Source organism: Scatophagus argus, chromosome 18, assembly GCF_020382885.2.
Source record: "Scatophagus argus isolate fScaArg1 chromosome 18, fScaArg1.pri, whole genome shotgun sequence".
Taxonomy (NCBI): Eukaryota; Metazoa; Chordata; class Actinopteri; family Scatophagidae; genus Scatophagus; species Scatophagus argus.
Genome location: NC_058510.1, coordinates 5,638,902 through 5,659,326, shown reverse-complemented (window position 1 = coordinate 5,659,326; position 20,425 = coordinate 5,638,902). Strand labels below are relative to the sequence as shown.

The following is a 20,425-nucleotide window of genomic DNA, read 5'->3' as shown; positions in this document are numbered from 1 at the left end:
TGTTAACTCTGCAGCCTGGCTGCTGATGTGGTGTTGAGCAGCACAATCAGAAATAGAGGTGCCAGAGTGATTCACTGGAGCCACCAGAGCAGATGCCAGCGTTGCTAATTAGTCATTTGCACTTCAGCAACAACCACACAACACGTGAGGATGACAGCCTCCCAGGCCTGCAAACCTCCTTCAATACGTGTGTGTTTCAGATATCACTTCAAAAGCACTGATTTTTTTTAAATGAGCATGTCAGACGCAAAGCTAAACCAGGCTCCCATGATTCATGGCGCTTACAAAGCTTAAACAGGTTGTCCTTACCCAGTGGTGTACGGTATGTTGATGCCTCCTAAATTGATGCTCTCGCAGCCCACTATGAAGAGCGTGGAGAAGCAGAGCAGGGACACCCCGCTGCAGATCATGGCCAGCTTGGCCGACTCTCTGGCGCCGAGCTTCAGCTTCTTGATGATGTAGCCCCCCAGGACGATGCCCACCCCGGCACTGGGTACGATGATCACACCTGTGAGAGACATCGGAGAAAAGAAAGAGCTGGTGAGACGGAAGAAGAGCTTCCGAAGTGTTGTGAACGGCACAGAAATAGTGCAGCTAATTTGCGTTGTGGGAAAAAAAAAAGCATTAACACTGACTTAATTAGAGGAAAGTATGACTAAGTGCAATGAGCACTGATCTACAGCATTTTAATGAGGCACATTAACATGAACAACATGTCGACATGTTGTACGAGGTGCTTGACTCAAAGATTATATGGTCGATCTCAATCCATTGAACCAAAAATAACTTCAAAAGAAAAAAGGCTTTGCTGTGTCAATGTGACCAGGCCACACTACAGGCTACCACCGAGTCATCTCAGGCTCTGACACGTGCACTCAGGCCGCCAGAACTGGCCTAACCGACAGCCTGAAGAAAGGCAAAGCTGGCTGCTGGCAAGATGGGACCGGGTTGTCCCAGGAAGGACACACATGACAGCCCTCGAGCCCAGGACGAGGTCCAGTCCGGGGGGGGGGGGCAGAGGGTCATCAAAGACAGAGGATCAACAGAGAAGTGATCCAAGTGCACAGAAATGTCATCTGGCTTCTCCCTCTCTGTCACACAGAGGCCAGAGGAGAAAGAGAGGGAGGAGACACGGAGAGGAGAAGAGCCACTGAGCACGCTCAGTGAAAGCATAACATTATCCTGTAAACCTCGTGCTTCCTGTGGGATTAAACATGTACACAGACAAACCAGACATCATATCACTGTCACATAAAATCACGCACTCGCTGTATTATCTATATCGTACACACGTGACGCGAATGTGAAGCGTTCGTGAAGCGTCCCCCCCCCCGTGGTTACTTGAAAAGTGCAGGCGTGTCAGATGCTACGACACAGAACACTCTCTTGCTCTGCTCACACACGTCAACTGTGGCTTGTGCAGCAGAGATGGAGAAGAAAACATCTGAAGGGGACAGCGACTGAGCTTAAGAGAGCCGCCAAGTGAAAAAACAAAAACAAAACAAAAGAGAGAGAAGCTGGCGGAGAGCAGCAGCAGCAGCAGCAGCACCGCGGGGGAGACCGCAGCTGAGGGAGGCGTGTGTGACATGTTACAGTGCTATTTCTGCACAAACATCTAATGAGCACGTAGCAGAGCCGGCGCTCAAACCGGCCATCATACACACTCGGCGAGGTGGTAATTTGCAAGACTTCCATTTATCTCATTTTGACTCGTTTGGTTTCTGCGTTGCTGGGTTGTATTTATGGCTCACGTCCCACAGGAAGACAAAACTATGATGTCTTCTTCTGTGAGGACACCCTCCTCTGGACGTGTCAGCCATTGTGGCAACTGAGTCTAATTCCAGATGCCTAATTAGAAAGAAACATAAACTGCTTCACTTCCTGTGCAGCTGAACTTTTCCCTAAAAACAAAAAAAGAGACACTCAAATGACTCTCATCATTAAAGCTTTTACACTGTTTTTACTTTTTACACTGAACCAACACGATTATCAGTCCAGTGGGGGCAGCTTCTTCCATTTTGGATCTGGTATAAAATACGCCGACTTGTCAACCATCACGTAATTATTTGTTTACTTGAGACATCGGAGTCGAGCTGTAAACACCACACTGACGTAGGCTACTGTTACGATTAAAACTGATATAATTTTAAGCATAATCTTGCTTTTTAATTAATTTGAAGTCATCTTTCTAACTACTTGATAACAGCTTTTATTTATTTATTTATTTTAAATCAGCTGCCTGCTGCATCCAAAAATTAGGTTGACCATAATGGAGGGTCTGAACCCAAACAAAGTTGTGGGCTTTAAAACCAAAACAATGAGCTAAAAGTTTCTTTCTCTTCTTTCTGCTCTTTCTTTACTGCAGGTTTGGGTGATAATTCTGTGTGTGGCTGTCAGTACGAGTTACCTTTTATCATTATGCACATTCACGAGCTGATAATATAAAAATACTCCATCTAGCAGCTTCATGCTCCACCTTTAACCAGTCTCTGCTGCCTGCACAAACACTGGTACTGTAGCTGTCCTTGGTGTTAGCATGCTAACATGCTAAACTAAGATGGTGAGTACCATAATTATGAATATTATACTTCATTTCTGCCAGTCAGTATCAGACTTTTTTGTTCTTAAATATCAACCTCTGTTGCTTAAAATAGATGAAAGCAAATCCTAAAAGGATTAGCTTTAATAAAATGGTCTCAAACTAAATCCAAACCAAAGACTCTGTTATGACTACATGATTTCAAAGCATTCACAAATAATTAATCATTCTTAAAAACAATCCCTCACAGTCGTCAGGGAAATAAATGTCACAGTTGGTCAGTCCATCTGGCTGCCGGAGGAAGCCGTGCTCCCATCAACACGAGTGCCCCCTCCTCCTCCTCCTCCTCCTCCTCGTCTTCAACCATCATCACATCCCAGCAGCATGGCATCATTTTGGTAGCCACGGCAACCGCACCACCCCTTTGCCCTTACCCCTTGTATCCTGGCAACAGGCAGATGAGATGAGGCAATGGTACTGTGTATGAATGTGTGTGTGTCTAGAGATGACCATATGTTAGCCAACAGAACACTTGAACACACACACACACACACCTTTTGCTTCCACAGGCGTAATTGAGTTTTCAATCACTCCTCGCTATAAAAATCCTGAGAGCAGATCACGTGTATTAGCACCACTGGAGGTTTAGTGCGGTTCTTTGTATTTTCTACATGTGTGGTGCACAAATTGCAGGCAGAGCTGAGTGTGTGTGTGTGTGTGTTATGATGAATGCATCTCCAGCAGTCAACAGAGACTTGTGCGTTGCAGTCAGGGGATGTAATGGAAGCTCGTCACTGAATGAAAGTCAGCGAGACTCCGTGACTCATCGCGCTGCTCTCCGACTGAATCACCACATTCAGTGAGCATGTGGAGAAGTGAGAACAAACGTGAGCCTGAACTGATAGACTGATGGTGCACAAGCATGTGAGGACGATCTAGAATTTCTGTCCCGTTCCACATCAGGAAACACAGAACATACACAATCATAATGTGACTTACAACATTTTTCGCTGCCTAAAAAAAAGCGTAGTTATGTAAATATCTTACTTGAAATTTTTTAATTTGCAGTGTAATAATGCATTTGATTCCTTCTAAAATGCTGCAGATAGTGAATTTTAATCAGCTCCTTGCCTCATTGATCTCATAGTTTGGGTTAATTCAGATCTTTTCGGATTCAGTTAAGCTATAAATTAAACAAAAGAATTTCTTCAGTAAAAGATGCCCAACGTTTTGTCTTCCTCACAGCTGGAAAGTCACAGCAGAGGAAGATCTCATTTTCTGTTGTCCTCCATTCATTCATTTCTCTCATGGACTGACGGGATTTTCTTATCATATTTATGGTTATCTTAAGTGGTGAAAGAACTACTAGATTAATCAGTTAGCCTCTTGACAGACAACAAATCGCCAACAGTTTTAATAAAGACAAAGTCCTTCATCAAGCAAAGAAAGAAGACGCTTTTGAGATGTGAGAACTTCTCTACAGTTCAAATGATTGGGAATGAAATATCTTCGGGTTTTGGACAGTTAGGCAAACAATAAACACACTCTGAAGTTGCACCTTTGGCTCAGAGAAACTAACCTAAACCTTCTGATTTTTCACAAACAAAGACAAAGAGACGTAACGAACAAAGGCTTACCCGTGTATATGCTGGCGTTTGAGGCGGGGATGCCAAACTGTGACTCGATGAACTTGGGAATGAAGGTGATGAAGGCGGTGACGATGGCACACTCTGCCGTGTAGGACAGGCTGACGAACAGGAAGGTCATGTTGCTGAGGATCCTGAGCGCCGCCTTGGGGAGGTCTGGTGAGGGGATGCAGGACACAAAGCAGCTCTTCGTTACAGGTGGCGCTGTAATTAACACACGACCACATCTCTTAAACTGCCTTTCGCACTCGCACACACTGAACTGAGTCGTGAGAAGAAGACTCTCAACATGATTGGCTGTAATTATGAAAAGGCAAAAAAGGCTGCGTCTACTCAAATAAACTTTACGTAATAACAGAGTGACACCATCTTTAAATGTCTGCGAAACACACACATAAATAAACACTTTCACATGTGACCTCGACTCAGCACGGCTGGAGAAGCTTCCTGGTTTCACACAACGCCGCAGAAGCCAGCGCTGACACATAAACACACACACACGCAGCCTGAAGCCCTGTCACGCTTTAAGGAACTCATGCAGCCGGCAGCAGGTTTGCTGTACAGTGCGTGTACGTGGATCATGTGCTCACACCGAGCTCTGCAAACGCAGCCTGAACGCCATCGTCCTCGCGTCGTCCGTAACAAGGGCAAACATGCCCTTTATGTCTCGCGTGAGGACGGTGTCCATGTGAACTGCAGGACATCATGCAGAACTCCCTCTCATCCTGCCACTCGCAAGTCACGCGGTCAGACTGTACATTGTTGTTGCTAGGCAGAACGAAGCCGATTCAGCTTTCTCTCGGCTCTTTACACTCTCTGCCCGCCATGACTTTCAACTCAGTGCGCCAGATGTTTCAAGCAAAATGGAATCGATTTAAGAAAATTACAATATAACTTGTTGTTCATACCGTTTTATTTCTTAAATAAATCTGAAGGGGGAACCATAAATATAAATATGTGGGAACCATAATTATTATTTTTCATAATCTGAGCATGTCGGGCAGAGGGACGCGCAGCGAAAGTCGTTCAATTAGGAAAACATCTTAACAATACAATATCAGATAAATAGTCCTAGATAATAAAAAAGCTTTTGATTTTGGCCCGTGGCCCACCGGTAACATTTGCTCCCCTAATCTATACATTTTATTTGCACTGGCTGACAAGGTCAGCTTCAGCGGCAGCAGACGATCTCTAACATCAGGACAACCTCCACGCTGTCCATAAACAAACCCCACAACATGTCTGCCGACAGCCGTAAGCCGCCATGACAGCGAGAAATGATAAAAATGCTTTCTCCATTTTCAGGTGAACCTGAAGACACGCAAGCCATCAATGTGCAATGCCTTACCGCACAGGTATTTCTGTACACAATGTGCTTGTTTTCTAGCAGAATATCAGCCATCCGCCTTCCTGACATCTCATCAGACACTGTGGCATCATACACAAGATTTCATCCAATAAATTTAATCTTGGATTTTTTGAAGAGACTGACTGACGGTGACCTAAACTCCTTTGGAGAAAAAAAATAAATAAATGCGAGGATTGTTGCTTTAAGGCTACTTTGACCAGTTTTTTGATGTGTTAATTTAATTGTTTTTAATGCCCTCACCAGAAATACAAGGCTGCACTGAAAACACTGTTCCCAGGGTCGCTGGAGCACACGAGCTCCTTCATCTCAACAGCACAGAAGCAAAGACTTTCAGGAGCAGGTTTGACAGAATGGGGATCCCTGCAGTCCACGGGGAGCTCAGATTCAAGCTGCTGTTTCTCTACATTAAGAGAAAGCTGATGTAGTTTGGGCGCCTGGTTGGAGCGTCCTGAGCAGGACCCGGGACGTGCTGCAGGGACGACATGGCCATGAGCTCAAGCAAACTGCTGTTGAAGCCGGATGTGCGGTTTGTTTTCTTGCCCCTCTAACATCTCTGACCCCAGTGACAAAAAACTGTGAGACTGAAATACAGATTTTAAATTGAGGTCACAGCTAAAAGATTCATAATTCCAGTTCACATATTGTTTTTTTTTTTTCATAATGTAAACTGAAAGACAGCAAGAGACAGAAGACCAGAGAAAACGTTTCTTTTTGCTTTTCTCATGCAGCTGAAATCCGAAAGGCCAGGAAAGGTCGTCCCATTGAAAATAATTATCAGCCCCTTGAAGAGCCGAGGTCACTCGTGTGCACAAAAAGCTTCTCTATTCAAATTAATTTGGACTCTGGGGGACGATTGCAGTCAGAAAAACACTGTGCTGTCTACCTTTGACCTTAACCATCTGTGGGATGAAAAATGGGGGGGGGGGGGGGGGGGGGCAGCAACCAAAGGGAACATTAACTTTCAAACTAAAATATTAAATTCAGGTGTTCAGATTTTAGCATTTCAGCGTTTGGGAACAGGAGTCAGGCTTCCAAACATTTGGTCTTGTTTAACCGAGCGCACGACTGGCATCTACGACTGTTCTGCGTGTGTGTCCCGCGTGTTTTAAGCCGCTGGCTAAGAGCAAATTACTACGACTTTACAGCCATGAGGCTATCACGGAAGGTTCCTCAGCCTCATGTGTGTCACACACACACACAGAGACGCCTCAAAGCAAAGAGGGAACAAAAGAAAATTCAGGAAGTGTGTAAAGTGGATTATTTTTGCCTTTTTGATTACGTTCCCATTATCACGAGGCTGGCCGGACTAACGGGGTGGCACGGCGCCGCCACCTCAGCATTTATCCAACTAATCTTGTTGTAAGTGGGGAAATGTTAGCATCTGTCAGTGTTATCTCAGATCAAAAAGGTATGAATAGAACAGCGATGCTAATTATTTCATTCCTGTGGAGCGGGTCTGTAATCGTGTCTGGAGGCGGACAGATGGCGAGGTCCTGTTGACGTCCACGGCAGCTGCTGTCTCCATCAGACAGACCACCGGATCGCAGTAGATGCCACACTGCACTCTTTGGAGAGAATTTATCTGATGACTCGGTCAAATTGTTTTGTCTTCTTTTGGTTAAACATTTCTCTTGGAGCGGAGGCAGGTGATAATTCCATATTATTTTTAAACGCACACGAATTGTGTCAACCCATGAAGTCTGTCAAGTCTCAGCAGTGGATGTGAAGCCGGGACGTGAAGGACCCGAACTCATTCTGAGCCTTGAGTTTTAGAAATCTGTGGTATGATAACTAACTAATCTATTGGGAATATTTAAATGTGAAAACAAGCCACTTTCACCCAAAACTTTGGCAGGTGAAAGCAGCTGTTCGTTCTGCTAGCACTGAACAATAAAATCACTTGTTAAACTTAATCAGCATCTGAATAATCAATTATCAGTTTTGTTTTTTTCAACTGGTTCAAGCTTCTGTGATACGAAGATTAGCTGGTTTTCTTTGTGTTTTGAACTGTTGGATCAGAGAAGACATTATGGACGTCACCTTTGTTTGTTTACTATTTTCTAACAAGCAAACTGATCAATCAATAGATTGTTATTTGCTGTCCATATCCCAGTGAATCCCAGTCAGGGAGTATTTGGAAAAATTTCTGAGCAGCTCAACCAGTTAGAAAAGAAAACTAAGATTCTGACGTTATTAGAAAAGTGCATCCACATAATGAGAAAAACAACTAATTCAGGTGTAGTTGCAATTAAGAATGTGTGAAAACTAATTTGCAAAGCAAGCAGAATGAGATAAAATGTTTAGCTTAAAGCGATTTGCAATACAGCAGATGACTGAAGGTAACGAACGTCTTCTGTCATTTTCACTGTGAAAAAATTGGTAACAAAAAACATCCGGTTTGAAACGAACTGAAACTAGCGTAAGTGGAACATGACCGCCGGCGTCGATCAGACAGGACCTGTTGAGGTTAAGGCCTTTATAAAAAGGCTGGAAACCGCTGCTTCCTGAGGTTTTGTGTCAAATGCTTCCTTCGCCATCCATCACAAAACACTGAATGATAGCAAGTCCGGAGTGGTTCAAACTACTTTAGATCAGAGTGAAATATAAATTTAGATGACTGTTTCTGTATTCTTAATCGTGTCAGACCAGTCAGATGCTGAAGTGTGACTGTGATAAACTGACTCAGGCAGCAGTTATTCATCTGGACCAGCGAAAACTACAAGAAGCACAAAATTCCCAGAGCTGTTAAGAACTGCTTACTAACAGCAGTTGACCAGGGTCTGAAACGCTCCATAATCAAAAGTGCGTCCCACTGACATGTGTCACTGGAGATCTTCGGTGTTAGCATTTTTCAATGTTTGTTGGTGATCTGAAGGGCAAGAAAAAATGCTATTCAGTGCAGCATATCTTTCACAGAAAGTGCTGAATTTGTGCTATGGACAAACACGCTCACACCTCAATAGCAAGACACACGCAGCACCGAAACACATTACAGATACAAACACTGAAGTGCCAGAGTCTGCATATTTGGCCATAGTTTGCACAACAGCCCAAAAAACATCCTGCTGGGACAAGTAAAACAGCAGGAGAGCTACCAGGGCCGAGGAGGCCATAATGCATTCATAAATCCTGTCTGCGCTGCTCAGGGGGATGCAAACAAGCATGAATCTCCGAGCAAGCACCCATTTAAATACATGTTAGATAGACTTCACTTCACTGCTATTGTGCATGTGATAAAGAGTGAGTGAGCTACAGTTCAGCTCTGCTACAGTTTAGGTCTGCTGCAGAGTCTGTCTGCTCCTGTGTGTGGAAACGTGACTGGGGTCCCCTGAGAGCTCATTTAACAGAGAGGGGGAGAGACAGAGACAGAGAGACAGAGACAGAGACAGAGAGAGAGACAGGGAGGAAGAGGGAAACACTGGAGCAGGAATCAGCTTGATAAAGGGGGTCTCCCAGGAAAAACCAGGAGATTACTGGTAGATCTGGCTCAGAGCACACATAACAAATGCACCACAGTTGCACAGGTTTAACAAGAGTTTAACAAACAACATCTCAAATCTGTTGTCATTTTAAATTTTTAATCTGACTGCAAAAGTACTTTTCTGAATTTAAAGGTTGCTCATCTAAACATGCGACGATCCAACAAACACGCAAGCAATGATTTGCGACCTTCTTTACTACTAATTTACTAAAACAGAGCCACTGAAGTGTCCACTAAAGCTGCACGTGTTAACAGTGAATTACCTGCTCCATTGGTCAACTGCGTGGACAACCTCCTCCATCACAAATCAATAACATCCTTAAAGGAGATCTCAATGGAGCTTCCACTATCAGAAGACTAATCCTGGCCATTGATTAGATTACAGGCCATTTGTACATCGATAGCTTACTGCTCCTTTACGTAAAGTACACCAAAGAAGGCTGATATTATCTGTTCCTCACCTTTGATGTCCTTTCCAAAACCCATAGAGGAGGAGACGTTCTGGCCTTTGCTACTGGACTTTTCCTTCATCACGTCATCGTCGCTGGACACGTCACCGGGCGAGCCGATCTTTTTCTTCTTCCTCTTTTTGTGGCGCGGAGGCAGCTTTTTGGGGAAGGCAAACATGGGAAAGATGACCAGGAGCATGGCTATGGCGCACAAGAGAAAGCCACTCCACCTTAAAGAGAGAAACAACACACAGGCTGTTAAACAGATCTCAGATCTCACAGGGAAGCCACATCAGGGCTTGGGCCATCATACACACATGCACATATTTACCAGTTGCCAACAAAGCGAGGGTCACCCTGGTCGATGTTGACTACAGTTTTGGGGTCGACGTAAAAACCGATGAGGACGCCTCCCAGCAGGTAGCCAGCTGCAGGTCCCAGGGCTCCCATCACATACATGATGGCTAGAGGAAACACAGACGGAATCACAAACGTCCATTACTGCTTTCCTAACGGGAAAGACTATAAATAATTTGTATGTTTTGATGTGCGTGAACTCTCATTATTAAAACAGGAAGACAGCACTTTGTTTCAGAGCCTCTTTCTTCATTAATCCTTTTAATGAACCGCCGTTATCTGTGACTGCTTAAATCAGACCAGTGGGAGCTGTTCATTAGCTATGATTCATCGTCCACCGTACTCAGAACACCTGCACTGAGATCAGTGGGAACTCCCCACCAGCCCTGAGGTCACCTCTCACAGCTTTTGAAGGGCCTGCCACAGCTGACCTGGAAGCTCCAGAGGTCTCGCTATGACCCGCCTGCAGCTCGATAAGACCAGCAAACCTCAGAGCAACTAAGTGGGGGGGGCTGTGAAACATTAACCCTCGAGGGCTCTCAGACCATCACTGAGGTGAGCCAATCACACTCCGTCTCTTTGCCGCAGGAAGGGAAAAACTCATTAAAGTTAGATAACCTTAGCTGGACAAGTGGAAAAACTTCCTGCGGACATCCAGCAGAGACGTGAGTCAAAGTTATTCACCGGCTGTAATCAGGGGGCTAAACTTTCTATAATTACACCTGGAACAGTGCCGCAAGCCATCAGGGTGCGAGAGTGTGTGTGTGTGTGTGTGTGTGTGTGTGTGTGTGTGTGTGTGACTGAAGGGGAGGGATTAGTCCTTTATAATGATTGTGTGTGTGTGTCCATATGCATTAAAATGTTTCTGCGAATGGCACAATTCTCAACCACAAGCAAAATGTTGCTCTTCGTCTAAAAAAGTCTTTCAAATGTTGGTTTGTTGGATGCCGGCACTAAGCCCCGTCGGCCCTGTGAGAGCGTGTGCACATGTGTCCGAGTTTAGCAGCAGGTGTGTCCAGAACAACACTCAAATGTCAAATCTCTCCCCAGAGACCACAGGAACACCCTGTCTCACACACATTTCATCAACAAAGTTTTGATTTTGTCAGAGTAGAGGCTCAAAAGCTTTTTCATCTCAGTCTGTTCTGCCAAATGTTTCGTCTGCCAGGCCAACGTTTGCATATAGCATTCCTACTCCCCAAGAGGCTTGCATCTTTTGCTGCCCTCACATTTTCATCCCAACATTGAGTCCTTTTGGGCATCCTTTCCAACCAAGATGTGGCTAACAGAGCACAAATATGCCCGTTAACTCCCACTGTGTGCTTCCAACAACGTCTCAAAGTCCAAATGCTTATCTAGACTTAATTAAATCATGGCTTCTTTAAACAAAAAGCATGAGGGGGGGCAGAAAAAGAGGAAAATAGTGCTTAAAGAACAAAAGGCCCTTCAACAAATCCTCTTATCAGCCTAAAACAGACACATACGCACACACGTGAACACAAAATGCAAGACCACAATGGCCAGTTCCCGGGGCTCCAAAGAGACATGCACGGCTCATACGTTCCAAAACATATATATAACATGTAGGAGCGTGTTGCATGTGAGGCCTGAAGGTCTGTGGCAGCTTCATTCCTATAAATCTACATCGTGAGTGGACGTGAATCACCTCTCGAAACACCTGAAGCGGGTGTCAGTCCCTCTTTCACGTCTCCAGCCTCTTTCCCCGAGCATATCATATTTCATCTTTTTATCTCCTTTCACAGTCCCATTTCTCATATCCTGCTGGCTGGAGAGTCAATTCACTGCAGCAGTCAAACTGTTACACAATGTAACTGGATAAATTACCACACAGAGACTATAAATAATTAATCACAGTTGGCAAGGAATCCACAAGGTCTTATCTTATTAACTCCATCTTTAAATTAAAAACATCCCACAAAAACCTAAACCAGTGAATCACGCTGCTGTGGCACGTGGCAAAATAATTCCCACCTGTAAGCATGGAATACAGTCTGCAACACAAAGACTGGCCATAATGTCAACTAGACCTTGACAACAGAGTTTGAAGATGAGGGTAAATGTGAACACCTGGTGCACAGGTATGCATAGACAGCAGGTTCAAATCTCCAGCCTGACCAGTCTTCAAAAGAAGGATCCTGTAGTTAAAACCAAATAGGAATATGACTAAACATCGAGTTATGATGAGTATGTTTTGTGCCACATGAAGAAAAGTCCATCGATGAACCAATCGCCCTTCCTCTGATCCAAATATAAGACCCCATCCCTTAAACACACACCGGCCAGACACAAGGGGTGCATCCAGCCTTTCACTCGTCAGGCTGAGCACCAAGTATGGTCCTCGGGTTGCCCTCCAATATCCGTCCTCCCTGTTCTCGGGCACCCAGGCAGGGGCGACCATATTTCATCTTCCTCGGGTGATTGTGTAAGCGCCTGCCTTACCGCTCCATCCATCATGTTAACGGCATTCTGCCCGATTGGAGGTTGAAGGGGGTCGTAAACTCGTAGCCCTAACCCTGCCCGCTTGGCACCGAGCCGGGGATACTCGGGGATGAAGGGATTGGAAGGCTGCGGCCGGGCTGAAGGGCGGCCAGGGCAGAGCCATCGGATTGAGGAATATGCTGGCACAGCAGCGGCGCTCCATCACACACAAACACGCATGCTGTGGTGACATACGTAGGGGGTGCGTGCCAATGCAGAATGCATGGCGCGACACAGGCTCACTTTCCTGAATTACACAACAGACCTTTGCTAGCGGCACGTGAAGGACAACGCATTATGGGCCTCATATTGCTTTTACACGTGTGGAGGTAATGGATTAGGAGCTCTCCGTTGTAGTTATTGGTTTTTCACTCATGTGTTATACAAAGTCAGCATCTAAACCATCTACGTGACCATCCATCCTGACTTTCAATATGCTGTGGTAATTTTGCGCTGACTTTGTTATATGCATCAGACATGCATGGAAAGATACAAATTGAGGATAAAGTCACAGAGCATGCAAGTTAACATATTACAGGCAAAATCCAATATCAGCAAAGAGCTATTAATGAAGTTTGAGAAAATGTTCATTGCACAGAAAAAGAACAAAGCGAACTAAAACAATCAACTAGAACTCAGCGACTTCAGCGTCAGCGTCAAGGTCGGACCCTCGCTGCATATTAAACGCACACACAAAGACTCTTGTGCGCGCACGTGGACACATGACAGGGGAGGTGAGGGCACTGAGGGCAAACGTGAAGATGGGGTGCAGTTTGAGTTTTACAGTGCATCATTGACCCCGATTTAATGTTTCAGCTCCAGGGTTGGTGATGGATGGACACCATGGTGTCAGGCAGGGGAAGGAGAGATTTACTCGACAATAATCCACAAAGGGAAAGGCAATATAGCAGGATACAGGAAGAAGTAAAAGCAGATAATCTTAAAGAAGTCACAGGGAGAGAAAGCAGAGACGAAGCAAAACAGGTGAGATAAGGAGAAAGAGAAAAACATCTGAGAGAGGGAGAAACAGAAGAGGAGCGCAGCCGGGCTGCAGCCTGTGGTGACTGATCCTGCTGTGTAACAGACTGATAAAGCTTGCTCAGCAACATCCCTCTCAAATCTAACCTTCAGGGAGCAGCGCTGCTCTGTTGTCCCCACTCTGCCTCCTCCACACTCTGAGAGAGCTCTGCTCTGCTCTGCTCCCCCCCCTCCCCGACTCTCTGCATTCATGGGAGGCGCTGACTCATTCAGAGCTCGCAGGAATGAATGAAGGTGAAACCGAATGGCAGCAAAGAGCAAAAGAGGTGTGAATTAGCATGACTGTGAGAAGGTAAAAGCCCAGACGGGTGCTCATGCTTTTGATTCGCTTCGGCTTTCATCTTGGATGCAGAGCTATGGTGTCGTATCATAAAGGCGTTTGTTATTTTGTCCATCCTCTGTAGCAATTTACTGCAGCTAATGACTTTTCGTCCACGGTGATTTCTTTTTTGTTCCTTAAATAGTCAAATAGTCACTTTGTTCAGTCTCAGATGATGTCTCCACACCGTCTGTCCAAACCCACAGCCCAAGATGTTCAATTTACAAGTACATAAAACTGAGAAAAGCAGCATCAAAATGGCTTAGCTGGTGCTTAACTATTGATTTCCAGATTTCTTTTTAAACATCACACAGCTCGACTTGTGACCTGAAAGACTGCAACTTCTGAAAGAAATGCAAGGAATGACGGGAGATACGACAGCCAGCTGCTTCTGTAGTTGCCCCGGCTGTGAATGGAATTTCATGCACAACAATAAAATGGCGTCTACGTCTGCGGCATCAACTCCTCCCCCCCACCCTCTCCTGACCTTCTGCTCTCCTCACCCCTCACCCTCTGAGACACAGCCAGGAAGCAAGAGAACTCAGAGCAAACACACCTGATCAGAAGGCACGATGCACCCTAACGAAGCGGCTCCCCAGTGGCTGCACTCATTACCACAATAATGATTTTAAATGCCTGGACAAAATAAGAGGACGGGACTTTCGCTGCCTTGTGAACAGAACACTGCGAGGGTTAAAAAGCTGAGGCTACAAATTACACAACAGAAGCAATGAAAACTGAGCACAATGTGTTTATGTTTACATGCAGGCCATGTGCACCAAGTCTCATTCGTCTCTCTCTCGTTACTGTTCTGCTGAGGTATGAGCCTGCCTCTGCTATCAGTCTCTGCTCTCTGGCTGGAACCTTAGTTTCAATGAATTATGCAGCCCTCCGCCTGGCCGTTAGCCTCCAAAGCTCAGTCAGCCTCCGAAGCATCCTGAGAATGGAAGGCAGGCGGTGAGACAACAACCTTGGATTTGTATTCAGCGCGTTACACTGGAGCTGTCTAATCTCTGAAGGATGCAGTCACATTGTCTTCCCTGCATTGCTCAACGGCCGCGTCATGTTGATTTATGTGGCACTATGCATCGCACATTAACCGTTCACTGTGTCCTGGGATAATGACCGATTTCACACCTGCTGCGTGCAAGAAAAAAAAAATCTCCATGAGCTGTTCTGCTTTGTTTAATAACATCTAGTTAATGTCATGACGCTGATCTGCTGCACCGTGCGGTCCTGAAGCTCTTCACAAAGTGGAGCTGAAGGTGACAGCTTTATGACAGATGGTCCATGCAGTCGCTGCTTTTAGGAGAGAACGAAACGAGATGGACACAGCGAGCAGAACAGGGCCGATAACGATTCCTCGAGTAACTCAATCACAAAAAAGGTCATCAGTGCAGATTTTCTGCATCAAAGCTTTGACAACGCTGTGGACAGTCACCAACAGTAAGGGTTAGTCCATTAGAGTAGTCAAAGTGCTACACCTTCGGACTTCACCCACTACAATAAGTCAATTGTCTTATTTTGTCTTAAAGCAAAACTATGTTTTACCTGATTAGTCGATGAATTGATGGAATAATAATAATAATAATAAAAGGATAATGTGGCTGATGAATGAAGCAAATTCTACCAGCTACTTTCATATTTTTCAGCATTTGGCTGGTGGATGGCGGGGATCAATTCAGTCACGTGACCTTCCTCAGCTGAGAGACAAGAGGAGCAAAAAGACAATGGAATAGGGGAATGGCAGCACTCTCATGGCAACTTGCTGACATAGCAGTGTCTTCTTACAAGTCCTAACCTTACAGTCGTACCCAGAGGGCATGCACGGGTTGGGTGGCCTATCTCTCTCTCACACACACGCACGCACACACACACACACACACACACACACCAGGGCAGTGGAACTAACCATGCATGAGTTACCTCTGAAGGCCATAAACAAGCAGAATGCAGCACAGCATCAGAACGCATGTTTTCTCTCATCCGTTTTCGCTGCGGAAAGCAAAGAGTGTTGATCCTGATGTTGTTGCATCATGCTCTGAAGGCAGGAGGGAGATGGAGTTGGGGTTTTCAATAAAAAAAACCTTAGTGAAGCAGTTAATATCCTTGCATCATACTCATAATTCTACTGGATTGTGTTTCAATAATAAAACATGAACTGGTGAGATGATGTTTTGGAACAGGGGCTGTGACACGCTGGATAAATGAGCTCCAGTAATCTAAATGGGCATAAAATGGACCACCATGTTGTGTGTGTACAGGTGTGTGTGTGTGTGTGTGGTTATTCTATAGCAGCCCGGTGTCATTTGCATGTGATTTAATGAAGGTAAACACAGTGGATGGCCGTGCCTTATGACACTGCCTTCTGCCACGGCACTTCTCAAATGTCCTGCTGCCTTCAGGTGTCCGTGGGGATTTATTGAGCTGAATGACAAGCTTTTCATACAGTATATGAGCAGAGGCAGACGACAGGTACCATAGCACTCAGTAATTCACAATAAACGGGGTAGTGCTGTGTGCAGTTGGTTGTTGGATTGTCCTAACGGTTGCTAATTCCCATGAGAGCATTCAGATTGCGACTCTTGAGAGGGCAGCTGTCCTCGACCGGGTGTGTGTGTGTTCCTGCATTAAGCATCAGGTGAATAATGGTTTTAAAAAAAAAAGGCCTATACAGGCACCTGGAGAGCATAAAACAAAAATCTAAACCTGCATAAACCAAATTACCCTCACTAATTCTCACAGATATCACACACACACACACACTTGCACACGTTATAAGCTCACAACAACCTCAATAGCTCATATTGTACAACAACAGACACAGACTGAAAACCAGACAGAACTGAGCAGCCAGTACAGAACAACCAGGTCAAGAGGCCATTTTCTGCCAGGACATGTTGTCCCTGTGATAAGAACACGCAGATTTAGCTTTGCAGTGGTACACCAGTTGATTTAGTGCTACCAACACTCAAAATGTCACCTTTTCATATTCTTTATTAAAATGTCCAGAAAGATGAGAATCACATCTACTCATACATATATGACACATATTCATGCAACTTTGAATAGTACTTGTTCTGCAAACTTTTACACTGTGCTGGTGTCAGTGGAAGGTAAAAGGCTGAGATAAGAACGCCGTTCAGATCACGATTTGTAGAATACTTCAACGGATCAAGCAGAGTAAAGAACTTTGATCCTGGTGTGTAGTCGGTGCAGGCTGATACAGAACCAGAGTCGAGACTTTGTCAGCCAGACGTGACTTCTAAGAGCAGCAACATCAAAGCCTTTCTTGCTTGGAAATCAACTTTCAAGCCACCCAGCAGGCTTTTGTGCTACTCTGCCTCCTGGCATAAGCCCCTTAAGCAAAGACATGAGTGGTCACAAGGGTTGTGAAGAACTCAACCAGCATCTCAGGTCTGCCTTTCCCGTCCCACCACGCAGCACCACTACGACCCCGTGACCTTATGTCTCATCCAGATGCAGGTCATGTGTTGATGTGCTGCATGACTGACGGTGCAGAGGTGAGACATGCAGTGACGGCAGGTGAAGACTGAATTCAGAAATCTACTGTACGTGATAGGAAACCGCGTCCTCTTCTGTTACAGCAAAGCTCCTCGCTGCAGGAAAAGTACACATAATACACTGTTAAAATTTTCATGCAAGCTGCTGTAACCTCCGTGCAGGGGGGCCTCGCAAACCTCACTTTGCTAAATCAAACATGTAGAAAATGAGAGAAAAGATAACGCAGGGCTTTCCTCTACTTCGAGCTGCTTCCCAGCTGCAGGATGCTGCTGCTAAGACGCCACAGCAGTCAGACAGCCAGAGAGGCAACGCTGCTGCTTGCCACAAATACGTGTTTCTTCATTCATGATATCAGGCAGAACGACAGCAACACAGCACATCGGGTGTGCAGTCATAATTCAGCCAGTACACCAAGAAAAAGCTGTTGTAGCAGTGATCACTTCAGCAGATCTTTTGCAGTTTTGAGTGCGTTAGACGCGTCACGGATTCTAACTCTGACACCAAATGACCACTTTCTGCTGATGCTGATGCTGGCCTAAGGCTTCTGGACCTGCTTGGACAGCAAAAGACCACATATCTGCTGCTGACGACGTCTACCAGAATCCACTGAAGGGGCTGAAGTGGGAGTACGGCTGAATGCAAAGAAATCTAAACGGGGATGCTGGTGGTGGAAGGGGAACCCGACCTGTGGAGCAGATCAGGTCAGTCCTCAACTGCTCACTCTTCTGTGCTGCACTCAAACATGTGACCGAGCCTCTCAATCCATCACTGTCAGAGGGACAAACACTTCGCGTGGGACAAAAGGGTTCAGGAGACGCTTTCAAAGTCAAATTTGTGGGCTCCTTTTTTCAAAAACTGTTGTGATTTATGTTGAATGAAACAGATTGACTTGATGTGACTTATGCGTCCTAATTGTCGTCTCTCCATAATTTTGTATTCTGGTTGATAGTAACGGTTAGATTTGGTTGCAAGTCTAGTATATTATTCCTATTGGTGTAACACAGTCTGAATTTTAACCTTAACCGAGTCTGGCCGAGTGTGCTCACCTAAAGTTTGTGGCAAGACAAGCCTGATAACGCCTGTGGCAAAAAGCACTGTATGAACTTGTTATTTTATAAAGACAAGCCACTGAAGACTGTTGATTCCAGCGAGCGATGAGCCACTTTCGATGTTCCCGTCACATTGAATTCTGTTTTCTCCAGCAGCCACAAAAGCTATTTAATCTGGAATGTTGTGCACAAAGCAACTCCACCTTGATTTGAGGTTTGTTGGAAAGGAGAAGAAAAGTTCTCGCCATCGCTGCCAGCGTTTTTAAAGTGTTATTTATCAGCCAGCAGGGAATGATTTCACTCTTTCTTCCTCACACACACACACCCCTCGTGACAAGTCAATAAAACCAGCAGTTTTCTCCAATGATGGAATGTCATTCAAAGCCTAAAAGAAATGTTCCAATTCATTGTGCTTCCTCTCTCTCACATTATTTCATTCTCTTTTCTTTCACACGCAGCCAATGTTGAGTTTTGCTCTCTACTTAACTGTCTAATCCATCCTCTGTTGTGAGTTTTCCTCCTAATCCATCTTTTACAGTTTACACTTTATTGTTTTCCCTTCAACTGACCTTTAAAAATGGATGAATGAAACCCATTTTCTGGCAACAAAACATCCTATTTAGACAAGTTTGGTTCTATATGTACCTGGTACACATACAGAACAGGCAGAAGCAGCGAGTCCACTGTTGAGTTGGCCATTTGTTTTTTTTGGCCAGTTTGGATTAATTATCAGGCATATGGGAGATCGGGGGTATACTAAAGGTTTGTGAAGACATAAACATAAAATCCTTACATTACGTCCTTTCATTCTCTCTGGGCACACACACACACTAGTTGAATGCTCCCGAATGCCAAGTCAAACACACCAAGTCTGTCACCACTCAGTCTCTGTCTATGTAAAGAAAATGTTCCAGCATTTGGGAGGGTAGCTGATAATCTTTCAGCTGGTGTGCGACCATGAATGGGGCATCTGGTCTGGGGTTGTAACCACATTATAGAAGCGAGTACAGGGGGCTTAGGTGTTAGTGTGCCACAAGCTTGCACCTGCAGCTTTTCAGACTCCTTCCATTGACACACATGGATGAGCAAATCTGGTCCTTGGTGCTGAAAGCAACCCCCATCTTCAGCCTGCGCCAAAGAACTGGGCCGATTCAGCAGCGCATCCTCCTCCTTTCCAATTCCTGCACCGGCTACTCCTCATGAACACAATGAACGAGAAAGATGGCCGATTCAAAATCTACAGATCTCACTCGAAAAACATGATGAATGTTCACTTCTATTACGCGTGAATCTGGAAAGAGTTAAAGAGGATATAATTAGTGCGGCAGAACACGCAGCTGACGGGGTGACTACACGTGGCTGCTTTCATTCACATTTGATGTTAATGGGAAGAAAAGTTTAGAACCTGGCACACCGTTCTGCAGCAGAGGTGCAGAGGCTACGAAGCCAGACTTGGCGCTGTTGGGTCAGACTCCTCTGCAGTCTCGTCACACGGGTGCATATTCAAACTCTCCTTGCATGCTTGCAGGAAAACCAAGACTACAGTCTGCAGCACAAAACCCCACCTCCTGCAGGCTCGCTCCCAACAACCCCCAAGGCCCCAAACCTCACCCACCCCCAACTGCAGGTGCACACACACACACACATATGTATGCACACACTCCCTGTAACCAGCACCCTGCCAGCTCTCAACAGCTGCTCTCTCACCATTCACACCCATAAACCGTCTAACAACAACTAGGCCCCCGAAAATGTAAAACACACAGCTACTGGAACAAAAGCCTGAAAAACAATTTGCATTAGAGCGTCAGGAGTTTATACTATAATCATTATAAAGTTCCTGTATCTGGGAAGTAAAAGAATCCAACTTTTAATAAACTGTTACAGAGCGAGGGGGAAGAGAGGGTTTTCCCACCCAAACATCCTGCAACAATGAGCAAACGCTGCTAACACCAGTGGACGACTCTTGTCAAAGCACTGTCTGTCCAATGAGCTGTATCACGGTTACATGTTAGCCTATTAGCCTGCATTATATAATGCACAAGCAGCTTAACGCTACATTTAGTCGTAACAGAGCCTGGCAGAGCTGCCAAGACAGAATTTCTCCCCAGTCATACGCCTGTCAGGCTACATTTTTGGTCCAAGTGCATTATC

General features: G+C 45.2%; 1 protein-coding gene across 2 annotated transcripts in view; it reads right to left on the bottom strand.

The window, feature by feature from the left end:
- LOC124049593 (solute carrier organic anion transporter family member 5A1) overlaps positions 1 to 20,425 on the bottom strand; it is a 34,799-nt gene that overhangs the window by 6,827 nt on the left and 7,547 nt on the right. The window contains exons 1-5 of one of the 2 annotated variants that reach the window (XM_046371435.1): positions 11,508 to 12,045; positions 9,816 to 9,948; positions 9,497 to 9,714; positions 4,177 to 4,341; positions 310 to 508 (exon numbers count right to left, since the gene is read on the bottom strand). In XM_046371435.1, coding sequence (XP_046227391.1) covers positions 310 to 508; positions 4,177 to 4,341; positions 9,497 to 9,714; positions 9,816 to 9,948; positions 11,508 to 11,577 — 785 coding nt within the window. In that variant the 5' untranslated portion in view covers positions 11,578 to 12,045. Of the gene's footprint in view, positions 1 to 309; positions 509 to 4,176; positions 4,342 to 9,496; positions 9,715 to 9,815; positions 9,949 to 11,507; positions 12,046 to 20,425 lie in introns of those variants that run through there. The other variant, XM_046371434.1, reaches the window with a different exon arrangement.